This window comes from Rhinatrema bivittatum, chromosome 8 (genome assembly GCF_901001135.1).
Source record: "Rhinatrema bivittatum chromosome 8, aRhiBiv1.1, whole genome shotgun sequence".
Classification (NCBI taxonomy): Eukaryota; Metazoa; Chordata; class Amphibia; order Gymnophiona; family Rhinatrematidae; genus Rhinatrema; species Rhinatrema bivittatum.
The window spans coordinates 193,145,212-193,171,280 of record NC_042622.1 but is presented as its reverse complement, the minus strand read 5'-3'; the positions used below and the strand labels follow the sequence as shown (position 1 = coordinate 193,171,280).

Here is a 26,069-nt window from a genome sequence, read left to right as displayed (position 1 = left end):
GTATTCATCATCAGCTCCCCTGAGTTTAACTATCAATATGACTTGCAATATAAATTGAATATTCTCTTCCCTTGAAAGCCACCTGATGGTTTGGAAATTCTTGAGAAATATAATCTCATAAATGGAACTTTACACTGGAAACATATTTTAACCAGAACATTTACTTAAAGCAGTAATGCCTGCTACCAATAAGATAACTGTCCATAGCTCAAGCTGTATAGCCTGAACTATAGAAGTATAACGGAGTTGAAAAGCATAGTTTGCATTATTTATTTTGCATTTGTTTACAGTTGCACTCTGCCTTGAGTTCTTTGGAATATGCATGCTGGATCTATTGCTGTTAGTTAAAAGTGTGAAAGACCTACACAGGCTATTTGTTTACAGATTGTGAGAGAAAGATAGTTATGCACTAGTACAACATTTTGACCAGAGTTCTAGCTAAACAGTCTAATTCTGTGTTGCTCAAAAGTAGTCCTCATCTGGGGCCAGCCCAGGGACTTCATGGTAGTGCAGCCATATCCATGTTTGATTTCCAGAGTCAAGACTGCTGCTCCCTGGGGGTGCCAGGGACACAGCACTCACTGATCCTGGGGAGAAAGAATCCTAGTCACCATGGAACAGGACACCTAGCAGCTGGATTTAGGGAACAAGATTGCAGGATTCCAATAGGAAACCTGGCATATAGTCTCTGGACGAGAGGACTAAGGTTGGAATGGTTAGGAATAGATAAATGTGCAGGGAGGTGATATAAAAATAATTGAGAAACTGTGAATGCAAGCTCACAGCACTGGATCATAATTCCAGTGCCCAAAGGAGCAGGAGGAAACTGCCAGGCAGCCCCCCCCCCCAAAAAAATCAAACCAGAGAACCTGAACATATAAGGACCATAGGGCTCATTTACTTCAGCCAATTTATCTCCTGGTGCAATGCCCGTAAATCTCTCACTACTTCACAACCAGGGAGCCTCTGTGCTTATTCCAGGCTTCCTTGAATTCCATTATTGTTTTTGAATGTCTCCTCTGTTTTTGCTCTCCATTATAGTATTTAAGTCTCATATCAAAGCACATTTCGGTAAACCTTTTCTAGACCACTTGGAATCAGGATGCTTAGGTATTGGCACGTTGCATCTAATTAATTGTAAACCGCTTAGAATAGTTGAGAATGCAGTATATAAAATGTTTTAATAAAAGAACGAAATTCCTTTGGGAGTCATACTATATTTTTAGTTCTAAACTCAAAGAAACCTTTTAACGCAAACTCCAGAAAAGCAATAAAAAAACAATTGATAAAGATATGCAGTACTTCCATTAAACTATGCGGCTAATCTAATTCAAGTTTATAGCAATATCTACGCTGTTGCTACATGTTTGTGAACGAACACCATCCAGCGATCACACACAACTAAAAACTAAAGAAAAAAGTAACTTCATTTCGATTAGAGTAATTGTCAACATATGGAAAGCACATGGCAGGGCGATCTCGGGGATAACAAGACGCAGGTCTTAACTTTTCTCTGGAAATGCGTTGGATAAAGGAAACACTTTTCGAGGAGGTAAAAAACAAAACAAAACACCAATCTGACAAACCAACAGTCTCCTTTCTATAGAAAGCATGTGGAGATTTTAGCCAGAAAGGGGGAGGGACGCGAGTCGAACTTCATTCCCACCCCGTTGCTTGCAATTTTGAGATTGTGTTAGCTGATCCTTTCGCACTAAGAGAAATCAAAGAAAAACGAAAAGCCTCACACAGGATACAGGCAAGGACTTTAAAGTAATAGGTTAGGATGGAAACGAAAAGATAAGCGAACCGATTCTCGGCGATACAGCTCTAACGTGAGCAAGCCACGGAACTAGGCCAGAGGCGAGAGTCGCCTGGCAGCCCAATCGGAGAAAAGACTTCACGATCCCCCTTATTTACAGACCCAGGGTATAAACGTTGCCCCTGGGGTATAAAGGCCGAGTACTGTCCCTGTCCCACCACCACCTTCGTCCTCCGGGCCGGTGACCTTGAGCTGAACGTTTCGCAGCTGCACGGGCCCGGGGGAATCCTGCAGCCTGGTGCCAACCGCAAACCTCCACTCCCTGTGAGGCCCCCGCTCCAGTCCTGCCCCGCTGTTTCGTCCCCGCTGCCCTCCAACGGGGAGTTGCGAAATCGCCGGACTCTGATGGGTCAGAACCGGACCGAGAGGGAACCGTAGACGGTCATCATCCATCCATTCCCCCCCGGCCCGCCTCGGAGACGCAGGCACATTCACCCGGCACCAGATCCGCTAACCTGAGAAGCAGGACCCGCTGTCCGGCGGCGGCCACCGCCGCCCTGTTCAGCCCCGCTCCCGCCGTCTGCAGCGTTCCCATCGCCATCTTGAATCGGGCGCAGGGCCCTCGAGCTGCGGGGAAGGAGGCGGCGCGGGCCGAAGCACCAGCCTCCACCCGGCAGGGGGCGCCGGCCGTTTCGCGTACATTGATGTATCCGGGCCCTTCCCTAGTCTGGACCTGCCCCCCGTACCGCTCAAACCCGTAACATTTCATTTCGAGGCCGTCTAGTTGGCGCCTCAGACGCTACAACCCCCCCGTCCGAGAATTAACGGTAATTTGCGCTAGTGGGGGCGCTTATGCCTTTAAGGGGGCGGAAGAGACCGGGGAAGCGACGCCCCTTTTCGCCCTAGTTTGACGGCCCCGAGGGGTTGGCGGCGGCGGCGGCGCTAGGTGAACGGAGGCGAAGCGGGGGTGGGAAGTAGTGGCACGGCCTCTGGCGAACGGGCGTTGTGACCGGGGAGTCTCCGACCCCTGCTCCGCGACTCGGCAGAAGGGGAAGAGGCTGGAGATCGGGCTAGTGCCCGGGAGTAGGAGAGGAAAGCTGCCTCCTCACTGAGCTGAGGCGGTGGGTGAGGTGAGAAGGGTTATGGTTCCTGCCCTCGGGTCTCCCTGGCAGGTTTTGATCCAAAAATAAAACTTGGATTAACACGAGTCTGAAACTCGTGAACAGTAGCACCGGCCCTCAAGGCGGCTGCTGCTACTACTACTATTATTATTATTATGCTGGCTAAATAAATGTAGCAGACTGTCTCTTCTAAAGCTGGGATTTGTCATTTATTACGAAGATGATTTAAAACGGCTAGTGCACAGGTTAACCCGCGTTTGGACGCGCTAGCTTTACCCCTTATTCATAGGTCGATACTGTAACGTGCTGTTGAAGATTTCCCGTCTGTAAAGTGCTGGGAGCGCACAATTCGGACGCCTAAGACGATCCAGCGATACAGTCTCCAGTTTCACGCATCCTTAGCGCTTCTTAAAACAGACGCATAACCTTTCCGCACGCAGCATGTATATGATATGTAAATGAACGAATTAGCTGTATAATGAAGGAATTAGCTATTCCCCTCCGATACTGTGACACGCGCTCAGATTATCTCCTTTGTAACCCGCTATTTTGCCGCGTCCTTAACCTGTTAGTTTACCGCCACCCTCTACTTGGTGTTAGTGTGGTGTTAGAAAATTAAAACGGGAATAAAGTGTAAAAAATGGGGGCGATTTCGGCACTCAAGGCCCCGTCCGGTCTCTGGTGCAGCCCCAGACCTGTCCCCTCCTCCCGAAGTAAAAAAAAAAAAAAAAAACCGGCACGGCCCCCGCCGGCAGTGAATGAATGCCCGTGCGATTTCCCGTCTCCGGTGCAGCCGCAGTCCTGTCCCCTCCTCCCGAAGCAAAAAAAAAACCCGAAAAAGTAGCAAGGCTCGGGCCTGCTACGGTAGTCCCTTCTCCCCTCCTCCCGATTTCGGTGCTCAAGGCGGCCGGGTGGGCGTGCATTCATGCAGGCAGAGGGAGCCGGCGGCGAAAGCGGCCTCCGGCTCCCTCTGCCTGGATGAATGCAAGGCCCCCGCCGGCAGTAAATGAATGCCCGTGCGATTTCGGCGCTCATGCCTTGAGCGCCGAAATCGCACGGGCATTGTTTCTGTTTATCCCAGTCTAATCTGTTGCCCATTCAGGAGCCAAAGTTATTTTCATTATGACTAGGGTCTTTTTCTGATTTAAAAAAAAAAAAAAAAGGCTGGAGATCAACTTATTTGTTAGAAAGAGGTTTTCCTATAAGGAATTTGATGCATGAATGAATGCCCGTGCGATTTCGGCGCTCAAGGCATGAGTGCCGAAATCGCACGGGCATTCATTCACTGCCGGCGGGGGCCGTGCATTCATCCAGGCAGAGGGAGCCGGAGGCCGCTTCGCCGCCGGCTCCCTCTGCCTGGATGAATGCACGGCCCCCGCCGTCAGTGAATGAATGCCCGTGCGATTTCGGCGCTCAAGGCGTGACGTCACGTCATGTGACTGCCTTGAGCGCCGAAATCGCACGGGCATTCATTCACTGCCGGCGGGGGCCGTGCATTCATCCAGGCAGAGGGAGCCGGAGGCCGCTTTCGCCGCCGGCTCCCTCTGCCTGGATGAATGCACGCCCACCCGGCCGCCTTGAGTGCCGAAATCGGGAGGAGAGGAGAAGGGACTATCGTAGCAGGCCCGAGCCTTGCTACTTTTTCGGGTTTTTTTTTTTTTTTGCCTCTGGAGGAGGAGACAGACTGGGGCTGCACCGGAGACCGGACGGGGCCAGGGCAGGTGAGCGGGGGCTGGGGGAAAGTTTGCCGAGCATCGGGGAACATAACTGTCCACTTCCTGGTACCTGTCATTTCAAATGTCATTTGAAATGACAGATACCAGCGCGGCCGTGAAGCGTTAGGCCCGCGAACCCAGGATACTGTATAGGCGCTCTATACAGTAAAATGGGTTGCGCGGGCCTAACGCTTGCCTAAGGCTTCGCAGCTGCGGCATGCATTTGCATGCAATTAGAAGAGAGTATCGAGCGCTAGGTGAAGAGAACTGTGCGTGCGGGGAACGAGGGTGCGCCTGGCAATGCCGCACTCTTTCTACCGCGGCCTTAGAGTATCGACCTGTCAATAAGGGGTAATTGAGCATCGAAAACGTGCTAATAGTGCCCACAACATGCAGATGCATGTTGATGGCCCTATTAGTTATTCCCGCGCAATTCAGTAAGTAAAATGTGCAGCCAAGCCACACATTTTACTTTCAGAAATTAGTGCCTACCCAAGGTAGGTGTTAATTTCTGCCGGCACCGGGAAAGTGTACAGAAAAGCAGTAAAAACTGCTTTCCTAGCATGTAGCAGATGGACTCAGGACCAATGGGTATAGTGTACTCCTGATAGCAGTTGGAGAGGGATCAGATTTTAATCAGACGTCAGCCTTAGTACATATTCCCCTGCAGGAAGTGCAGCCCTTCAGTATTTTCCGATTCCATAGCAGTTCGGGACTCTTTGCACCCTAGCACAGCGTTAGAGTAAATTTACAAAGAAAAACCCAAAACAAGACGAAATCTTACCTCTACAGACGAGCTCTGCTCTCCTGCGGTGATACCCATTGGGTCCCTCCCTCAGTTGAGAATTCCTGAGGTGATTTCCACGATCCCTCGGAGGTAAGCCTCGGTCCGGCGGGGACCTAGCCCCTGACATCGGGTGAGGCTGAAAGGCAGTGGGTGCCACTTTGAGCGTTGCGGTGAAGGTATTTTCCCTCTTCCCGCCGCAGCCGGAGATCGCCCGGAATGAGACCAGGAAGCGCCGAGACAAGGTAAGGTAGAAATCTATTTAAAAGTCTCCAGTCTCCGAAGCTCGAGGAGTCGCACAGATCGCCAGCCGGGACCAGTGCCATCGGGTTGATCTGCCCTAGCAGGGCTAGACCCCGGTCAGTTCCAAAGGTCCTCCCACGTGGAGACCCTCCGAGGTGGTCGCCGTCACCATTTTAATCTTTTCGCCGCTGTTCCGACCCATGCGCACAGAGGCGAGCCGTGTGCACGCGCAGCCACGCACTTACTGTGCCGGGCGCATACCCTGAGCACGTACCAATCCTACGCGCACAACTTCGACGCACCGGAGCACATAACTGTATTTTACACGCACAAAGCCATGGCACCACCGGAAACGAAGCTCAGGGCCTCTGCCCAGCATGCCACATTAGAGCTGCACAGCATGAGGAGGCCATCGCCCTGTATATAGTGCGAGGAGGCCCTGGGGAATCCAGCCCATGGGGCCCCCCCAGCCGGTGCCGGGTTCCAGCTCCTCAAACAGTACGTCAGACCTAGCATCTCCCAGCGGGACCCTCCCTCAAACGGGGTTCCCCAGGGACACAGCGCCTCTCAATTTAGACCCAGCATCTATCTCCGGGGTGGAATTCTTCAAAAGGCCTGCATACCTTCGTCCACGTGCAACTGGAGCCTCCGATAATACGGCCACAACCTCCACCAGAGGACCTCAACATCCCGGGACCCTCTATGCCTAGGGAAGTGATTTCACTGCCCAGAAGCCCCACCTTCGGGGACACGGACAACTCAGATGAGGAATCAGAACCCCTGGAGGAAGGGGTACTCCCTCCGGGGACAGAGCCCCACCGAACCATGAGGCGCTTCTTCACCAAGGACGAGCTTCCAGATCTGGTCACACACAGCTTGAAAGAGCTTGCGATCCCGGGCAAGAGTGCCTCGGGGGAACCTAAGACGAATCCCTGTTAGAGGGGCTCCGTCATTTCCCACTGTTACAAGCCTTCCAGCAGCTAATTGACCTGGAATGGGATGCCCCGGAGACTACGTTCAAAGGGGGGCGTGCTTTGACAGCCATGTACCCTCTGGACCCAACTACCACAGACCTCCTGGCATGTCCGAAAGTGGATGCCACAGTCTGTGCGGTTTCGAAGCGCACTACTATCCCAGTGGAGGGAAGAGCAGCACTAAAAGATACCCAAGACAGACGCCTGGAATCCATCCTCAAACAGTTCTTTGACGCCTCCGCTATGTCTCTACAGATCGCGGCCTGCTGTGCCGTGGTGACATGCGCCGCCTTATCACAGACCAGGAACAACACTCCTGGGGAAGCCCTGGAAACAGCAGTATCATTCCTCATGGATGCCGCTTCTGATCTGGTGTGTACCGCAGCTAGAGGAGTGTCATCAGCCGTGGCAGCCAGAAGACAACTCTGGCTCCGAAGTTGGTCGGCCGACGCATCTTCCAAAACGAGACTCACAAGGATGCCCTTCAAGGGAACCCTCGTGTTCGGAAGCGAACTAGAGAAACTAGCCAACAAATGGGGCGAATCCCCACTGCCGCGGCTACCGGAGGACAGGAATAAGAGAAACTAGCGATCCTTCCCCCAAACTTCCAGGGCCAGAGACTCACAGCGCTTCAACCCAATCAGAAGCACATATCAAGCGGCTCGCCCCACAGGCAGGAGCCAGTCCTTTCGGAACAAGCACAACAAAAGGGGAGCCAGCTCGGGCCCAGGCCCCAGTTGCACCCCACAATGAAAATCAGCTGACCCATCCAAAGGAAGAAGCCATAGGGGGCAGACTTGCCCTATTCTACCAAAGATGGGTCGACATAACTTCGGACAAGTGGGTCCTATCCATCATTCGAGAGGGATATTACCTGGATTTCCACCACCTCCCTCCGGACAAGTTTGTGGAATCCCCCTGCCTCGACCCTTCCAAGAGGATGGCAGTGGAAGCTACACTGACTAGATTACTAGCCTTAGAGGCTATAACACCGGTGCCTCCACAACAAATAAATACTGGACATTATTCCATCTATTTTATCATTCCCAAGAAATAGGGAACGTTTAGGCCCATCCTGGACCTCAAGTCGGTCAACAGTCACCTGAAGATTCTTCGCTTCCGCATGGAAATCCTACGCTCGGTAATAAGGGCGATACAACTGGGAGAGTTCCTAACATCCCTGGATCTGTCGGAAGCCTACCTACACATTCCGATCCATCAAGAGCATCAGCGTTTTCTACGCTTCATGATCCTTGACCGTCACTACCAGCTCCGGGCACTACCATTTGGGTTAGCCACAGCACCCCGGATGTTCACCAAGATCATAGTGGTGGTGGCGGCAGCAACACTGAGGAAGGAAGGAATCCTCGTACACCCTTGTCTAGACGATTGGCTGATCAGGGCAAAATCCCCAGAGGAAAGCCACCAGGCGACCAACAGAGTCATAACTCTACTGGAGAGCCGTGGGTGGTCAACACGAACAAGAGCTGTCTGCAGCCCTCCCAATCTCTAGAATACTTGGGAGTCCGGTTCGACACAAAACAAGACAAGGTCATCCTGATGCCGGCAAGGAGATCAAAACTGATGACCCAGTTGCGAACCCTGTTGAGCGAGCTTCGTCCCATGGTATGGGACTACCTACAAGTCCTTGGCTTCATGGCATCCACACTGGAAGTAGTGCCATGGGCAAGAGCTAACATGAGACCCCCTACAGTGCTCACTACTATCACAATGGAATCCACTGTCCCAGAACTACACCGTACGTCTTCGGCTCCCGGACAAAGTTCAGACTCAACTACGATGGTGGCTACAAGAAGGCCATCTGAGCCAAGGAATGAGACTATCCTCACCAACGGAGACCTGCTCACCACGGACGCCAGCCTGCGAGGATGGGGAGCACACTGCCAGGAGCTAACCGCCCAAGGGCAATGGAACAAAGAAGAGTCGAGGTGGAACATCAATCTCCTAGAAGCCCGGGCAGTCAGACTAGCCTGCCTACGGTTCGGTCACAGACTCCGAGACAAATCAGTCAGAGTAATGTCGGACAACGCCACGACAGTGGCCTACATCAACCATCAGGGAGGAACCAGAAGTCAACAGGTGTCTCTGGAAATAGACCCCCTAATGTCATGGGGGAAGCGAGCCTTCAAGAGATCTTGGCCGTCCACATTGCGGGGACAGACAACGTCGCTGCGGATTACCTCAGCAGAGAAAGTCTAGACCCAGGAGAATGGAGGCTGTCAACCACAGCATTCCAATTGATAGTAAACCTTTGGGGAATACCAACCATGGAGCTCCTGGCAAACCGGTCCAAAGCCCAAGTGCCCAGCTTCTTCAGCCGCAGGCGGGAGCCCAAGTCCCAGGGAATCGATGCCCTGGTACAGACCTGGCCACAGGAGACTCTGTTATACGCCTTCCCGCCGTGGCCCCTATTGGGCGAAATCATCCGCAAGATAGAACACCACAGGGGACCAGTACTTCTAGTGGCCCCGGACTGGCCAAGAAGACTGGTACGCAGACATGCGAAGACTGCTGACAGGGAGCCCCCTCCTGCTACCTCCACACAGATACCTGCTCCAACAAGGACCGATCCTCCACAGGGATCCAGCTCAATTCTCTCTTACAGTCTGGCCATTGAGAGGACTCGCCTGAGGAAGAGCGGATACTCGGGGGCAGTAATTGACACCCTACTCCGAGCACGCAAGTTCTCCATACCCCTAACATACATAAGGATTTGGAAAGTATTCGAAGCCTGGTGCGAGGACCGCAACATCTTTCCACTCTCAGTCAAAATTCCTGCGATTTTGGAATTCCTGCAGAATGGACTACAGAAGGGATTGTTTCTCAACTCCATCAAGGTACAGGTGGCTGCATTGTCATGCTACGGAACCAAGAGCGAGAGCGGCAGCATAGCCTCTCACCTGGATGTCTCCCGCTTTCTGAAAGGAGTCAAGCAGATCCGACCACCCCTAAAGTGGCCGGTGCCTCTTTGGAACCTCAACCTGGTCCTAGATTTCTTAGCAGGAGCCTTTTTCAGACCTCTTCGCGGCCTGTCTCTCCGACTATTAACATTGAAGATAGCCTTCCTGGTGGCAGTCTGTTTGGCCCGTTGTATCTCCGAGCTACAAGCACTGTCTTGACTGGAGCCGTTCCTCAGACTCACCCTGGGAACCATCCAGTTACGCACAGTTCCGTCATTTCTCCCCAAAGTGGTGTCTCACTTCCATCTTGCTACCATCGCCAGATGAGCATAAGAATTCAGAAGAGTTTCACAGTCTACGCCATCTCAACGACGGCAAGACTCTTAGTCCAATACTTGGACAGGTCGGAACCCGTACAAAAGATGGACCATTTATTCGTCCTTCACAGCAGGAAGAAGCAAGGGGAAGCGGCCTCGCGAGCAACCATAGCCCGCTGGATCAAAGAAGTCATCAAGGCAGCCTATGTAGAAGCTAGAGCCCAGGACACTGCCTGGGCTCTAGCTGTCACCCGCCGAGATCTGTCGGGCAGCGACATGGTCCTCCATCCACACCTTCTCCAGGTTTTACCGCTTGGATGTTCAGGCTCGAGAGGACACAGCATTTGCAAGGGCTGAACTAAGTGGGTCACGGGCAGCCTTCCACCCAGTTCAGGAGTAGCTTTTATACATCCCATTGGTCCTGAGTCCATCTGCTACACGCTAGGAAATGGAGAAATTACTTACCTGATAATTTCGTTTTCCTTAGTGTAGACAGATGGACTCAGCATCCCGCCCACGGCTGCCGTTAGTAATGGAATACTCAAGTGACCTCACCGACAGTGAGAGATTCACGGGTAAGCCATGCTTTTCTCCAACTAGAACATCCATCCTACTGGGTGTCGACGTTTCTCGGTTGAGAGCACTGGCGGTCTCCAGCTATAATCAATTCAACCAGTTAAAATTAATTAAGTTAATCAAGTTATTCAAATTATTCAGTCTTACATATATCCACAATTGCTTTTCGAGAATACTGAAGAGCTGAACTTCCTGCAGGGGTATATGTACTAGGGCTGATGTCAGATTGAAATCTGATCCGTCTCCAACTGCTATCAGGAGTACACTATACCCATTGGTCCTGAGTCCATCTGTCTACACTAAAGAAAACGAAATTATCAGGTAAGTAATTTCTCCGTTTTCTGTACACCCTCCGACTTAATATCATGGCTGTCTGCGGGTTCGAGAACCGACGCCTGTAAAATTGAGCGTCAGCTGTCAAACCCGCTGACAGCCGCCGCTTCTGTCAAAAAGGAGGCGCTAGGGATGCGCTAGTGTCCCTAGCGCCTCCTTTTACCACGAGCCCTAATTTACATACCTGGGCTTTCTGTATCGTGCGCCCAGAAGAGTGGTCTGTGCGTGCGTCGGGAGAGCGGGTGCTCGCTGGCTCTCTCGCACGTTTTTCTGTATCGGCCTGATAATGTTGACGAGCACTATTAGCTAATACTCCCTTATGTAAAAAATGTGTGTTAAGTGTGCACATTTTTATTCTCAAAAATGAATGCTAAGGGCCTGATTTTAAAAAGCATTTACTCGAGTAAAAACCAGGTTTACTGGAGTAAATTCACTTTACTTGAGTAAGTGGGTTTTTGAAAATTGCTACAATATATGCCATTGACTTGTCTATAGGATTTACTCACATAAGTGCACTTTACATGAGTAAATGGCTTTTGAAAATTGCTACAATAGTAGCTACATTTACGCATGTAACTCCTTTTGAAAATTACCCCCTAAACTTGGAATTGGCCTTAAATCTTGAGGAGCCCCAAAAGTTAACATAAAAGCAGAAAATACTGCTTTTCTGTAGTTCCTTTGATTTAATAGCATGGCAATATTAAGTTGGAGGAACCGAAAAAAGGAGTAACATTTAAAAAAAAAAAAAAAAAAAAGTCTTGCTAGCCGTCAGGTTAGGAAAGCAGAGCTCACATAACAAGTGTCCATTTTCCTAACCCATGGCTTGTGCACAGGTTAGTAAAACAGATTCGTGTAAAAATGAGCCTCCATTTTCCTAACCTGTGCACAGCTACTTCTGCCCGATGCCCTGGACATGCTAGGAATGCACAATTTATCTCTAGCATGGCCTTTTTAGTAATGTAGCTCATTTTTCCTATTGCTTCGAGTGCCCAGGAGAGGTGACTGTGCGCAAGGCAAAAAAAAAAAAGCCTGTCCAGTTTGGATGCACGTTTCTAGCGCATCTGTAAGGCATCAGCCTGATGCAATTTTAAGAGACCTATTGACATTGTTGGAAAATTAGCTAATTTAGCACTAGAGGGCATAAGAGAGAGCAGTCTGTGACCATGCCATTAAGCCTGGATGAAACAGGAAATCCAAGCACAGAGAGAACTAGAGCAGGGGTGGCCAACTCTGGTCCTCGAGAGCCACAAACAGGCCAGGTTTTCAGGATGGTCACAATGACTATGCATGAGATAGATTTGTATACAATGCAGGCAGTACATGCGATTCTATCTCCTGTATAGTCATTGTGGCTCTCCTGAAAATCTGGCCTGTTTGTGGCTCTCAAGGACGAGAGTTGGCCACCATTGAATTACTGGTAGTCTACAAAAATAATCTCACTCAATTAATATTCTATATCTTGGCAAAAACCCAGTGTAAATATTTGTAATAAAGATGACCTTCATATAGCATTTGACAGGCATGATAGATTTGATGTGGTCCTGACAGCAAATGTGCTAAAATGTAATCATTGGTCACTGTACAAATCCCACATAGATTAATGTGAGCTTACTCAATTTTTGGATGTTTTTTAATTGCAAATAAAAACTTTAAATAAATTGATTTGTCTTGTCAATGCTGAATTTATAGATCAAGGCAGTAAACTTTTAGGCGCCAGTGCACACCAACCAAGCCAGGTCTTTCTTGTGCAGCCCTTAACTCCAACCTGACATTGCAGTGTTTCGGAGAAATCCTTCCTCAGGAGTAAATCTTATATTTTTGTTTCCATATAATACTGCCAGATTTATCATAGCATAACAGAGTGTTCAGTCAATTTATTTAAAGTTTTTATTTGCAATTAAAAAAAAATACAAAAACTGAGGTAGCTCCCGTTAATCTATGTGGGATTCGTACAGTGACCAGTGATTATATTTTAGCACGTTTGCTGTCAGAACCACCTAAAATCTATCATGCCAGTCAAGTGCTATATGAAAATCATCTTTATTATAAATATTTACACTGGGTTTTTGCCAAGGTATTGAATATTGAGTGAGATTATTTTTGTGGACATTTTCTTATTCTTTCACTTCTCTGTTCTTGTTTTTGTACTGTTGCACCATTGAACTAGAGTATCAGATTCTTGTTGCTCTTAGCAAGATGGCACTTGATGATGTGGTGACTGGTCCTACTCTGCAGGCTGTGATAGGTTTTATTGGACTAACTAGGGAAAAATAACCCATACTGTATATACATTTATTTATTTATTTGTTGATTTTTATATACCGACATTTGTCGGAACATCATGCCGGTTTACATTGTAACAAATTAACAAGAGAGAGAAATACAATAAACAGGGATGGGGAAGGGGGAGCAGCAATGAAGGAGGAGAGAGGACAGCAGTAGGAAGGATAGAGAGAGAGAGATTTTATAGGAACATTCAAAATGTTAGGTTCCATATTAGGAATTATATTTTCCATGATGTTAGGTTCCATATTAGGAATTATCACCCAGGAAAAGGATCTAGGCATCATAGTGAGCCGAAGCAGTCAAAAAAGCAAGCAGATTATTAGAAATTGTTAGGAAGCAAATGGTGAATAAAATGTAAAATGTCATAATGCTTTTGTATTGCTCCATGGTAAGACTGCAACTTGAGTACTGTGTGCGATTCTGGTCACTGCATCTCAAAAAAGACATAGTTGCACTGGAAAAGGTACAGAGAAGGACAACCAAAATAATGGGCATGGAACAATTTCCCTATGAAGAAAGGCTAAAGAGGTTAGGGCTGATTAGCTTGGAGAAGAGATTGCTGGGGGGGGGGGGGGGGGGGGGATATGATAGAGGTCTCTAAAATCATGAGAGGTCTAGAACAGGTAAATGTGAATCTGTTATTTATTCTTTCAGATAATACAAGGACTAGGAGGCATTCCATGAAGTTAGCAAGTAGCACATTTAAAACAAATCAGAGAAAATTCTTTTCACTCAATGCACAATTATGTTCTGGAACTCATTGCTAGAGGATATAGTTAAGGCAGTCAGTGTACTGGGTTTAAAAAAGGTTTGGAGAAGTCCATAAATTGCTGTTAATCATGTTGACTTAGGGAATAGCCATTTATTACCGGTATCAGTAGCATGGGTACTTGAAACCTGGACTGGCCACTGTTGGAAACAGGATGCTGGGCTTAAATGTCTGATCCAGTAAGGCAACTTCTTTGTGCTTATGTAACTACAGGGTTTCCATACCTATCCTGGGGACCCTTCAGCCAGTCAGGATATACACAATGAATATTTGAGATAAATTTGCACATACTGAGTCTCCGTGATATGCAAGTTTCTCATGCATATTATTATGGATATCCTGAATACCTGACTAGCTAGGGGGGTCCGTAGGACCGGTTTGAGCATACCTGATCTAAAGACACACGATGCACATGAACCACACAGGTCTCCTTTTCAGATGTGAGACGTAGTCTTGAAGGATCTTTGGCTAATTCTTATATTCAATTAAAAGAATCCCGTTTATTCTTATGTTTCTAAAACTGCCTCTTAAATTGGTTTTATTGACTAGGCAAAGGCAAGTGTAAAAAAAAATTGAAGCGGAGAAACTTGTTTGTGTCTGATGTGATAAAGATTCCTGAAGTTTTAATTCATCAGGCAGAGAGTATACAAGGTATATGAGACACTTTAAATATCTAACATCTGATTCCTGTTCATTATTTACTTATTTTATGAGTGCATAGCAATTGTTAAATTAAAAAAAAACCCTACCTCTCTGTGCTTCCCAGATTCCTAGTGACTGCAGCCAAAAGATGTCGGCAAAACGTGCAGCTGTCCATGCAAAATGGATTGTGGGAAAAGTTATAGGCACAAAGATGCGGAAAACTGCTAAAGTTCGAGTGACGCGGCTTGTATTGGACCCCTACTTAACGAAGGTGAGGAGAGGGCTGCTAGTTTTGGTTTTTTTTTCTTTTTACAAGAAATGTAATCCTGGTTTTTCCTAAGTCCATATGGTTTTGTGTGCCAATTGAGGGTGGGGGGGGGGGGGGTGCAGTTCAGTTAGCATGACATTAACTCTCCATATTGTATAGGAGGTCCATCTTCACCAAAGGCTGAAAAAGGACTGTTGGCTCGGGACCTTATATGCTATACATAGTTCATAGCCTAAAAGAGACTGAGAAGGACTGGCAATCAGCTTCCCTAATGTGTGTTTGATCTGAAAAGAAATGCAGAGATTGCAAAGCAACCACATATGATGTGATCTTTTGCCCATTTCCCTCACACCTGGTGTTATGCTGAAATGTATTTCTAGGCTACCTTAGTGCAAGGGCTCCTGCTGTTGTAGTAACTACAGTATAAACCTCCTTTAAGGATTACCATGGATCCTTTAATGCTAGGAGGTATTTCTCAGCTTAAATGGAATTGTTTGTTGTCCTATTAGAACATCTGGGATCTCCAGAATGTGCAGACAGCAGCTAACCCTTTATGTGGTTGTTTGAAATCAATCTATACTTTGAATTTTATATTTTAGTTTGGTGCCATATATTAACCTCAAATGAATGTTAGCATCTTATTTTACTGTATTTTGTTTTCTCCTTCAATAGTTTTACAACAAACGGAAAACCTACTTTGCACATGATGCCCTGGAGCAGTGTACAGTCGGGGATATTGTTCTATTGAAAGCGTTACCCGAGAGAAGGAGCAAACATGTGAAACATGAACTGGCTGAGATTGTGTACAAAGTTGGGAATGTCATAGATCCAGTGACTGGAAAGCTTTGTGCAGGAAGTAAACTGCTGGAAGGTCCAACAAACTTGGACACCGCCTGCCTAACTGAAAAACTCCAAGGGCTGGACCTCACATCCTCTCAGAACCAGGAGGAGGGGGAGAGGCCTGTGCTTTAAAGGACTTAACAGATCAGGGTTGTACAGATGGGGAAATAGCTAACGTTTGTGTTAAATGCTTCTACGTGCAACAGTAGACTTGAGCAGAGTTAACAAGGAAAAACTAAAGTTCTGCTAGAAAGAGTATAGATTTCTACTATGTTTATTAAGGAATTTAGGAGACCGGATACAAAAACACAGAACCATAGTACAGAAACAGGAGCAGATACATTGGTTTACCCTTCCTAGTGTCTGTATACTTAGCATGTACCATTTCCCAGCCTACCCAAATCGATGTCTATCTTATAGAAAAAATAATAGTATTGTGGAGAGCACTATTGCCTGCTGGCTGGATGGCCAGGGCAAATGTTAAGAATGCCATGGTCCAGCTGTTTTTGAGATACTGCAGATGTTACTAGGAATTTTATCTGCTCAGGTAAAGCATAGGCAGGGCTTCCCAAACATGTTCCGGTGACCCCATAACCAGTCAGGTTTTCAGGGCACAATTAATATGCATGAGGTTAATTTGCATAGACTTGGTCTCCACTTTATGTATATCGATCTTATGCCTATTCATAGGATTCCTAACCTATTCACGTATTCAGGCCGATACAGTACAGTTGGCCGCGCTTTTTCGACGCGCTATTTTTACCCCTTATACAGTAAGGGGTAATAGCGCGTCGAAAACGTGTGGCCACCCCCCTGAACCTAATAGCGCCCGCAACATGCAAATGCATGTTGATGGGCCTATTAGGTATTCCCGCGCGATTCAGAAAGTAAAATGTACAGCCAAGCTGCACATTTTACTTTCAGCAATTAACGCCTGCCTTTGGCTGGCACCAGGGAAGTATACAGAAAAGCAGAGAACTGCTTTTCTGTACACCCTCCGTCTTAATATCATAGCCTTACTTAATATCATAGCATGCCTTACCTCATAGCGATATTAAGTCAGAGGCCCCAAAAGTAAAAAAAAAATTAAAATCGGCCTGCGGGTCTGAAGACAGACGCTCAATTATGCCAGTGTCCGTTTTCCGAACCTGTGGCTGTTAGCAGGCTCGAGAACAGATGCCGGAAAAATTGAGCGTCTGCTGTCAAACCCGCTGACAGCCGCCACTCCTGTCAAAAAGGAGGCACTAGGGACGCGCTAGTGTCCCTAGTGCCTCTTTTTTACTGCAGGCCCTTATTGCATGCGGGCCGACACTAAATCACGCGCACAGGAGAGTGGGCGCTCGCTGGCTATTGCAGTCTCCCACTATCTTCAGAAGATGAGCCCATCAGCTTCCCCACGAACTGCCCATGAATCTGAGTTTATATAGAGACATACACTTGGATCATAAGACAACTTTAGTCAAGCTGGTGAGTTTGTTATGTTTGATTTTGATGATGGTGGGAGAAAGGTATTTCATTTAGAAGAGTTCTCTTCACTATGGCTTAGGCTGGAAAGGTGTTTGGAGGGGAGAGAGAGGAATTGCATAGATATCTAATTATATTTTAAGATGTGACTTTGACTCTAGATCAGGGGACTGCAAATCCAGTCCTCAAGAGTCACACATGTGATTGTCAGGATTTCCACAGAGATATATTTGTATGCCTTACCTCTATTGTGTATATATGTATATATAAATATATATATATATCTCATGGATGTTTGTGGAAATCTTGGAATTCACTGGTTTGTGACTCTTGAATGGATTTGGAGTTCTTTCCTCTATATCAGAAGTTCAGAACTATTCCTTGAGGGCCAAAACAGGTCTGGTTTTCAGAGTAACCCAAATCTACATCTTACACGGGTGTGTGTAGGTTTTTGTTTTTTTGGGGTTTTTTTACCAACTGTTTGCAAATATGAATATGCATGGTGGAGATCCTGAAAATCAGCCTGTTTGCAACTGTTAGGGACTGGAGCTAAGAATGTCTTGAAGATTTGTGTATGTATAATCCAGAAGATATTCTGATTAAGCTCTACAATAGAAGTTCTGTAGTTTGATTTAAGTCAAGACATCAATTCCTTGGTGTCTGGTTTCTTTGTACTGCCCATGTTTGAGCACTTTTTGATGTGATGGGTCAGAGAAAGACCAAACAACCCATAGAACTTACTTCCCTTTGCATTCTAAGAGCAAAATTACAAGACATCCTTGGCGCATCTAGCATCCCAAGGAACATTCAGTACTACTGCACCAACTCTTATGTAGACTTTAACAAGAAAATGTTGTAAATTGCTCTGTTTGAATGAAGTTTCATTGTAATAAACAGTTTTTTCATGCTGTGTATGCTGTTTCTTAAGTAAAGGTCACATGCGCAAAGTCAGTATCAATTACATACACTATGTCCACCTGGGCTGAAAATTGTGATTGTGAACTCTTTTTTTTTTTTTTTTTACATATTTTTATTGATTTTATAGAAAATTGTAAACTCTTATCTAGGCTCTGGATTTTACCAGATTGCCAGGGTTTTTGTGAGATAGGGACACTGCAAAATTTTCATTGATTGTGCTACACTGAAATTTTGCGATTTTCAAAGCACAAAATACCTTGGAAAACCCATCCCTCTGTGGAGGAGTACTTGCATTGCACCTACTTAATTTCTGTACCGTGGAAATGTTTTGTCACTTGAATTGCATGGTTCTGTGGCTCCTTGGAGTGCTAGGCTTTGAATTGTAGTGAAAAAGGAGTTTTCCCTATTCTGTGCCAGCGGGAAAAGTATTTTTGTATTGAATAAGGTCCTTTGTCTGTGGGCATGGTCCTGGGCTGTGTACCTTCTACCACAAAAGTTGATGCACTTGCATATAGGAGTCAGCCATCTCTCTACTAGGGGATGCTCTGATCATATCATGGATAAGAGCAGGTTCTGTGCTAGTGTACTGAGCTCTGAACTAATGTAAACTATATTTCATCCCAGTTTTATTTTGTGATGATCTGATCATCTTTTCCAGGCCCATGCCTCTCACTCAGAAGCTGCCATACCTGTGAACTTTTGATATTGTGTCACTGTGAGATTTTCATGATTATTGTGGGGAAAAGGGGTGGGGAAGTATATGCACATATTTCTCTTTTTTTTTTCATCATTCACATGCTCTAACCTATTTGTATGTTCACTATCACAATCTTTAATACACATACATACTTATTGCACACACTTGTGCCCACACTCATACCCACACATTCATGCCCATTCAAGCTCGCTCTCTCTCTCTCGTGTTCTGAACCCACCAGCTGCAGCACATTCCTCCTTTGGGTCTGTGTGGCAAATAAGACTCCTCTTCCTCCTTCTGCTGTGTGGGTCAATGCTACCTCTCCACCTTCTTCTGGTCACACATGCCAGTGGGACTCTTCTTTCTTCCCACTTGCCTGTGTTGATGACACTTCTCTTCTTTTCTGCCTGTAAGAACCTAACTGCTGTCCTCTTCCGGGCCTGCATAAGGCACTTTCCTGCTGTACATGGAGTTGTGGCAGTGTTAGCCCGGAATAAGAGCAATTCCTTCAGAATGCTGGAGTCTCTGGGCCAAAGCTAGAGAGTTCCTAGGTATTGAAATTGGAAGGTGTGAGCTCTTAAGCAATAATACCCTGTTGCTCAACTTTGTTCCAGTGAAGCTTGTGCTAAGCTCTGCCGGTACCATTGCTCACTGTAAGATCAGGGTAGTTGGCACAACCAAAACATGGAAACTCAGAGCCTGCTTGTAGTGGTGCCGGATTGGACCAGAGAATCTGCCATAACACCGTGCCTTGCTTGTTGCTCCCTGCAGGACATGTGGCTCACTTCTAGTCTTTGCCAATGCCATGGTCTAAAGGCAGGATTTCAAGGCCATCTCTATACAAACACTTAGCCATCAGCACTAAAACGTCTGCTGTAGTCAGATAGGTGTATACTTTCTGATATCGAGGTAGCTGAAACACTCTTAACTTTTGATTATGCATATTTGGCATGGAGGTCTCTTTAGTAAAACATCAATGATTAGCACTAAAGCCTGTCCACCTGTGGGGCAAGCTGGACTATCTTACCATCCCTTTTCCTTTTCTTCCCTACTTTCTGTCATCTGTAGTTTCTTGTCACCTTTCTCCTCTTCCCTCCCCCTACCTGGCAGTTCTTGCTTCAACAGCTGCAGATATCCATCCTTTGCACCCGTGGGGAGATGAAGGCCGCCCTGGCTCTCTGATCTCGCTCTGTCCTCTGCGTGGCTGAGGCAGGGGCCCCCACCATCACGCTGACCTCCGCACCGCTGCCACAGATGTCACTCCATCCTCCACGGGTGAGAGTCCTGCCAGCCTCTCCAGCACCTCCATGGGTTTCTCGCCATTGCTGGGGTGGCATGGGGGCTCCACTGGAACTCCAGCCTCTCTCACCGCTTTGGATGCCTGTCCTCTGCCAGCAGGATGGGGGACCTACTGGCATGGCCTCTCCAGCTCCATTGCAGGTGTCTGTCCTCTGTCAATGGGGGATCCCTGCTAGCACTCCATGCTCTCCAGCATTGCTGCGTGTGTCTGTCATCTGTTTGCCGGGGTGGGGGTCCCACTGGCACTGTGGCCTTTTTGGTGCTACTGTGGTTGTCTTCTGCTGGAGTGGGACTGGGGCCCTGGCAGCATTCTGGCCTCTCCAATGCTGCCATGGGTCTCTTCCTCTCCTCCCTGAGTGGAAGGTGGGGGCCTGCTGGTACTGCAGCTTCAAGGACTGCTCCCCCATCCTCCGTCAATCATGGCAACATGGGCGGGGCCTGTTTCAGGAGGCAGCAGCAGAGGTGCTCATTTGCTGACCAGTAACGGGTACAGGGCAACTTCCTCTTTATTATAGATTAGAGAGATTCTGGTTTTTAAAGCTTGTGAGATCTGTCTTTTAGCCGCATCCACCATTATGAATCTAAGGGTGCTACTATGTTTTTCTTCAGGCATGTGCAGGCTGCTGAAGAGTGCACACTGGAAAGGAAATGTGCCTGCAGTAAATGCATAACTTTTACTCCAAGAGTGTATTTGATTTTATTTTTTATTATGCTTTTTGACATTTCAAAGCTGATTATATGTAGGTATTTTCCTATCCTTAAAGAGTTTACAATCTAACAGGTTTATTTTTTTAAACTGCGCTGTGCCGTTACTGCGTGCATTAGAGCCTTATCGCACGCAGTAAGGCCCTCACGCACGTGATACCAGCTGCATCGGAGTGGTACTTTTTAAATCGGGAAGGGGAGGAATGTGGGCAGGATTATGGCCCAGCAGCACCGCGGGCGATAATGTTTTACACATCGCTGGCAGCACTGCGGGAAACACCTTTTCCCATGGTGCTATGGGGGTGAAAGTGCGCAGCTGCACTGTGGCGGGCGTAACCGCATCACTGTGATGCGGCCGGAAGCTCACTAGTGTCTCCCCACCCCTTTTTTTTTTTCCGTGGGCCATCATTCCGCTGTACTCATTGCGGAATGATAAATCCCCCTATAAGTTTGTAGCTGAGGCAATGGAGGGTAAAGTGACTTTCCTAAGGAGCAGCAGTGGGATTTAGAACCCTGGCTTCCCTGCTTTGTAGCCCACTGCTCTAACCGATAGGCTACTAGTGATTAGATTCAGTTCAAACAAAAAACAAAGGTAACTCAGGAATAAGAAGCAACTTACAGAAAATGAATAAGCTGGTATTTGAAGGAATCCAGCTAGCACTGCCATTTCAACTGCTCAGTGTACATGGTTAATCTATACATACAGTTCACTAATGTCTGTCACACTTTTGTGGGCATTTTTAGGAGAAATTAAGGGCTTAAATTCTGCACACATACAGAATATTGTTAGTTAGGACCAGCAACAACCTAAAATCTTGGAAAAGTGACATGGCCTGTGATAAGTCTCCTGCAACTTTTTATTATTCAGTTACGGATTTAATGGGGTTAGAGATGTTGCAAACTGAGCAACAGGACTTGAACAAAGAGAGGGATGGAAGTGGATTGTGAGTTGGGGGAGAAACTAGGAGATGGGTTGTAATGGGAAAACAGTGGTGTGGAGGAGATGCTAATTTGACTATAGATATTTTGAGGATCTCCAGGTTTATTCCTTAACTCTAGGTTTGCATACATCATCAGTTCACGAATCAGAACTTCCTGTCTCTGGGAGCTGCATCTATGGAAAAATTATCTGCAAATTTAATTCAAGATAAAATTTCAGTATAACAAAATAAAACTTCAAAAGAGAAGCTTCCGCCCCTTTTCTTACCCCCAGTCCAGTTTGCCACTGTTGTCTTGATATTAGAAACCACTTTTGTAAGGATTAAATACATGCAATCAACTGTCCTGGTTTACCTTTTAATTCATCCATTAGCTATTATAAACTGTCACACCAATAAATCCAAGTAGGCTTTGCTGCCCATAATTTGGAGCAACCTAATTAGAGCACATAGTCCTGATTATCCAGTGCCTTTTGGGGCACTCCTTCAGTAGAGGTGTGTAGAGCATTAGGTGTGCATCCAGTTACTTCATGAAACAGGTTTGCAGAAGGATGAAAGGGGATAACAATGAGGTGTTGGTCCTTCCGTGTTTGATCATCCCTTCACTGGCCCTGGCGAGCTGGAGGGAATCTCCTTTGGACCAGAGCTGACTTCTTCTGAAGGGCAGGCATTTTACTGCTGTCCTTGAGTGCCCAGCTGGGCTTACTGTGCCAAGATTCACCACTTTACAGGCTAAAGCATTGTCCCAATTCTGGAATAGTGCAGCCTCAACAGAGCTGGAGCCCAGGGCTCCTGAGTCTGGCTCCATTGTTCATGAAATATTTACTGACATGAAATTATTTTTTATGAACTTGGCAACCCTGACCTAAATGCTGATCGGCTGGTTATATATGTATACATTGTTGTTTTCCCCCTGACTTAAAGTAGGATCAGCCAGACCACGCTAACAGTACAACTGGCAGAGAGCAGTGAAAGTGATGTCATGGTTGTTCTCAGCTCCAGGATGACTCAGTATACTTCATAAGGAACAGCAGTCCAGAAAATGAGGTTCGCCTAAGGGATCAGAGCTTTAAAGTTGATGTCTTCTTTAAGATGACTGCAGTATTCTAAGCTCAGCAATGTAAGTCAGGACTTCCCAAACCTGCCTTGGGGAAGATGGTCGGGTCTTCAAGATATCTGTAATGAATATGCATAAAATAAATTTGTATACATTGGAACCCAGTATATGCAAAATTATCTCATGCAGATTCATTGTTGATACAGGGGTGGCTCCAGAGGGGGGGGGGGCAGGGGGATGAAGGCCCTCCTCCCCCAGACAAAGAACTTGCCCTCAGTGGTTCCACCCCCCACTCTGGCTTGAGCATACTCATGGGTTGGAGAGAAAGGCATTTGACTGACACTTGCCCACCCTGAAATTCTCTGTGCCCCCCCCCCCTACACACACACACACTATGCCCTCGCATGTAAACGTTGCTGAAGCCACTGCTATGCGGATATCCCGAAAACCTGACTGGCTGTGGGATCACCAGGGCAGATTTGGGAAGCCTTGATTTAAGTAACAAAAGCTTAAGTTGAAACCTGCATTTTAAATAAAATTAAATATGATGACAAATATAAATTAGCCAGAACACTAAAAAAAAAAAAAAGTATTTGCAAAGGGTGCACTCTCTCAGATTGTCACCTTTCACAGTGAACGCAGTTGGTGTCCAAATTGATAGCAGGAGCTTAGGCTCCTTCCAGCCCATGGTAATGCAGGGCTCAGTCATCCTCCTTCCTAATTGGTGAAAGAGCCACCAAACCTGTCATGCCTCATTGCTTAATTCTTCCATTCCTCCTCCTTCTGTGCCAGTAAATTCCTGGCGTGAAAAGGGATGGGACATGTGTATGTGTGCAGTTTGGAGAGAAAAGTCAACTGTTCCTGTTAATCTGAATGAGAAAAATCTTGGCTTTTTTTTTTGTTGTTGTTGCTGTTGTTGGCAGATATTTGGGGGGGAAGGTATAGAAGGAGCCTACTTGCTGCTGTGGAAACCTAGGAACAGAGAAACTTTGTGAAGGTCGCAGTTATTCTTGCGTGGCAGAAAAGTGCAACTTTGTCTCTGGCTGTCTGGGGTTTTGGAAGATCATTTCCTTCCTTGCTTTTCTGTCCGGAGGAGAGAGAGCTACAAACATCTCCATCCCCTGCTCTGTAATTGAAGCTTCAGAAAGGCTTTTTTTTTTTTTCTCCAGTTGACAAGTTTAATTTATTTTTTTTTTTCTGTAGACACCTCTTGAAGAGGCAGAGACTGTTCCTGAAGTGAAACACCCAGTGCTTAAGGGAAAAAGAAATCAAGAACTGAGTCAGCTCCGCAGTCCTGCTAATCCTTTCTCTGGGAAGAATTTCAGAGGCTGCTCGCTCGGAAATGGTGGGAGAAGGAGGATGAGAGGATCTTACCAGGCAAAAGCCAATAAGTCACTGGAAGATTGGAGCTAAAGGACTGGTTAAATGTCTTGCTGGCAAACAGGTAAAGATCCTTGGAGTGATAAGGACACAGGAATGGGGAAGGAGTGGCTTTGGGGTTAGAGAAAATGGGATGAGAAGCAGGGAAACCAGACTTCAGATCCCACTCCCCCATATTCCATATGACCTTGGGCAAGTTGCTTTATTTCCGGTTGTGCTGGATATCCATTTAGACTGTAAGCTCTTTGAGAAAGGGACATACTGTACCTGAATTCTAAAAATGATGAAAGCCACCTTGAGTATCATTTGGAAAGGTGGGTTAAATTATTATAATAATAATAATAATAATAATAATAATAAAAAATATATATATACACATTAATTACAGGAATCTTCCATGATCTTTCAGCCAAATGAGACATGTAGCTGGTAAGCATGGTGAAAGCCTTGCAAGGAATGTAACAGATACTATGCACATCACCTGGTGTGTAGCCAATGTACACCTTGCCTTTTAGCATTTGGCAATCTCTCAAGAAGCTTATTCTGCTGTTATCCGTGTTACAGGATTTTATTGTTTCTAGTACGGTTATATGGAAACCTTTTTTCCTTTAACAATTATGTGCCACTAAGAAAATATCTATTGAAGATCTTTGGTGGTGGAGTTAAGAGCAGACACGGCCAGGTGCTTCCTAAAGATCCAGATTGGCCACTGTTGGAGACAGGATGCTGAGGGTCAATGGTCCTTTGCTTTGACCCAGCAGGGCACTTCTTATGTTCTTTGGTCATTCTGCCCCCTTGAAATGTGTTGAAACTAAGCCACAGCTGACCATGTATTTGTGATGAGTCTGAGGAAGGTGAAAATAACATACTGACCCTGATCCAATTGTGTTCCATTGCACAAGGCTTTGCAGAAACTTAACATACAGAAAAAAAACAAACCCAAATACATTAATGGGGGTAATCTTATCTGTCTTTAATGTATCTGTCTTTGAAATGCACTCTTAGTCTCTGTTTACCTAGTTTACCACTCTGTGTTTCATCATTTATTGATGAGTGTTAAACCTACACACCGTTATGAACTAGTGATTCTCACATGGAATGACGGTATATAAAACATGTAAATAAATAAATAGTGCATATCCTATCCTAATATTTTAATTTTAAACGATGTTCTTATATCGCATCACATGGGATTTCTGTAGCCACGTCATTATGTTAGCCACAAACAACCGCTAACTTACAAAATCAGTTATAAATTGCCAACGAATATTTAGCCAGTGAGATTACTCCATTAGTGGTAGATATGAACTCATGCTGTGCATGACATCATAATTCATCTATCTTCTTTTCACCGGAAAGCCGGATTAAGACAAAACTTCTGTTTGTATCTGTGTGTTCTATAACTCGTCAGTTGTAGTTTGCCATGCTGGTGTGCTCGTGACTAGATTGCAAGCTCTACGGAGCAGGGACTGTCTCTTATGTGTATGTTTAGCAGTGTTCCCAAAATTATAATTACTAATAGTGAAGTGATTTGTGAGTTTGGCTGCTCCAGACAGTTGAGAGCAATTTCAGGGAATTACCTTAATGAATTTAAAAATAAAATCCAAGTTTGGAAGGTGCACCTCAGTCAGTAATGTCAGTGAAATCAGCATTGTAGAAATGGTTAAAGTTTTCTTGGTGACAAATAAATCTGAAAGCAGCGGTGTCCTACCTACCGCTCTCCTCCTCCTCCATTGCTGTCTCCTGATTCCACTTTGAGATCTCAACCTCAATGGCTCACCTAAATGTTAGTCTTGTTGGTTTTAAACACTCTTCTTTAACAAATAGACTTCTCGAAACCTCTGCTTTGTCCTGTAAGTGTGTCTTGGCTAGGATGTAAGCTCTACAGAGCAGAGGCTCTCTCGTACGTGTATTTGTACAGTGCTGTGTACACCTAGAAGCGTGATAGAAATCATAAGCAGTAGAAGCAAGAGTGCTTAAATGGTGCTTTGGCCCAGGACCAGATGGGCATACAAGGGCACGGGAGATGGTATGCTTGGTCTGCCTGGCATTTTCTCCACCTT

General features: G+C 46.2%; 3 protein-coding genes across 11 annotated transcripts in view; 2 read left to right on the top strand and 1 right to left on the bottom strand.

Moving 5' to 3' along the window:
• Positions 1 to 2,456, bottom strand: part of NIPSNAP2 (nipsnap homolog 2) — a 39,071-nt gene extending 36,615 nt beyond the window's left edge. The window contains exon 1 of the mRNA XM_029612273.1: positions 2,275 to 2,456. Within this exon, the coding sequence (XP_029468133.1) occupies positions 2,275 to 2,360 (86 nt within the window). The 5' untranslated portion in view covers positions 2,361 to 2,456. The remainder of the gene's footprint in view (positions 1 to 2,274) is intronic.
• Positions 1,651 to 16,382, top strand: MRPS17 (mitochondrial ribosomal protein S17). 5 transcript variants are annotated; one of them, XM_029612276.1, is made up of 4 exons: positions 2,508 to 2,586; positions 14,348 to 14,449; positions 14,565 to 14,711; positions 15,381 to 16,382. In XM_029612276.1, the coding sequence occupies exons 3-4, from the start codon at positions 14,589 to 14,591 to the stop codon at positions 15,678 to 15,680; spliced, it is 423 nt and encodes a 140-aa protein (XP_029468136.1). In that variant the 5' UTR covers positions 2,508 to 2,586; positions 14,348 to 14,449; positions 14,565 to 14,588; the 3' UTR covers positions 15,681 to 16,382. The 5 variants fall into 5 exon arrangements, with proteins under 5 accessions (XP_029468138.1, XP_029468137.1, XP_029468136.1 ...); XM_029612274.1 differs by lacking the exon at positions 2,508 to 2,586 and adding an exon at positions 2,712 to 2,889; XM_029612278.1 differs by lacking the exons at positions 2,508 to 2,586; positions 14,348 to 14,449 and adding an exon at positions 1,651 to 1,756.
• Positions 16,383 to 22,590: 6,208 nt separating this feature from the next.
• The window catches only part of LOC115096941 (merlin-like), a 57,301-nt gene continuing 53,822 nt past the window's right edge, over positions 22,591 to 26,069 (top strand). For 2 of the 5 annotated variants that reach the window (XM_029612268.1, XM_029612266.1), the window contains exon 1: positions 23,431 to 24,070. In XM_029612268.1, coding sequence (XP_029468128.1) covers positions 24,052 to 24,070 — 19 coding nt within the window. In that variant the 5' untranslated portion in view covers positions 23,431 to 24,051. Of the gene's footprint in view, positions 22,690 to 23,430; positions 24,071 to 26,069 lie in introns of those variants that run through there. The other 3 variants (XM_029612264.1, XM_029612263.1, XM_029612265.1) reach the window with 3 other exon arrangements.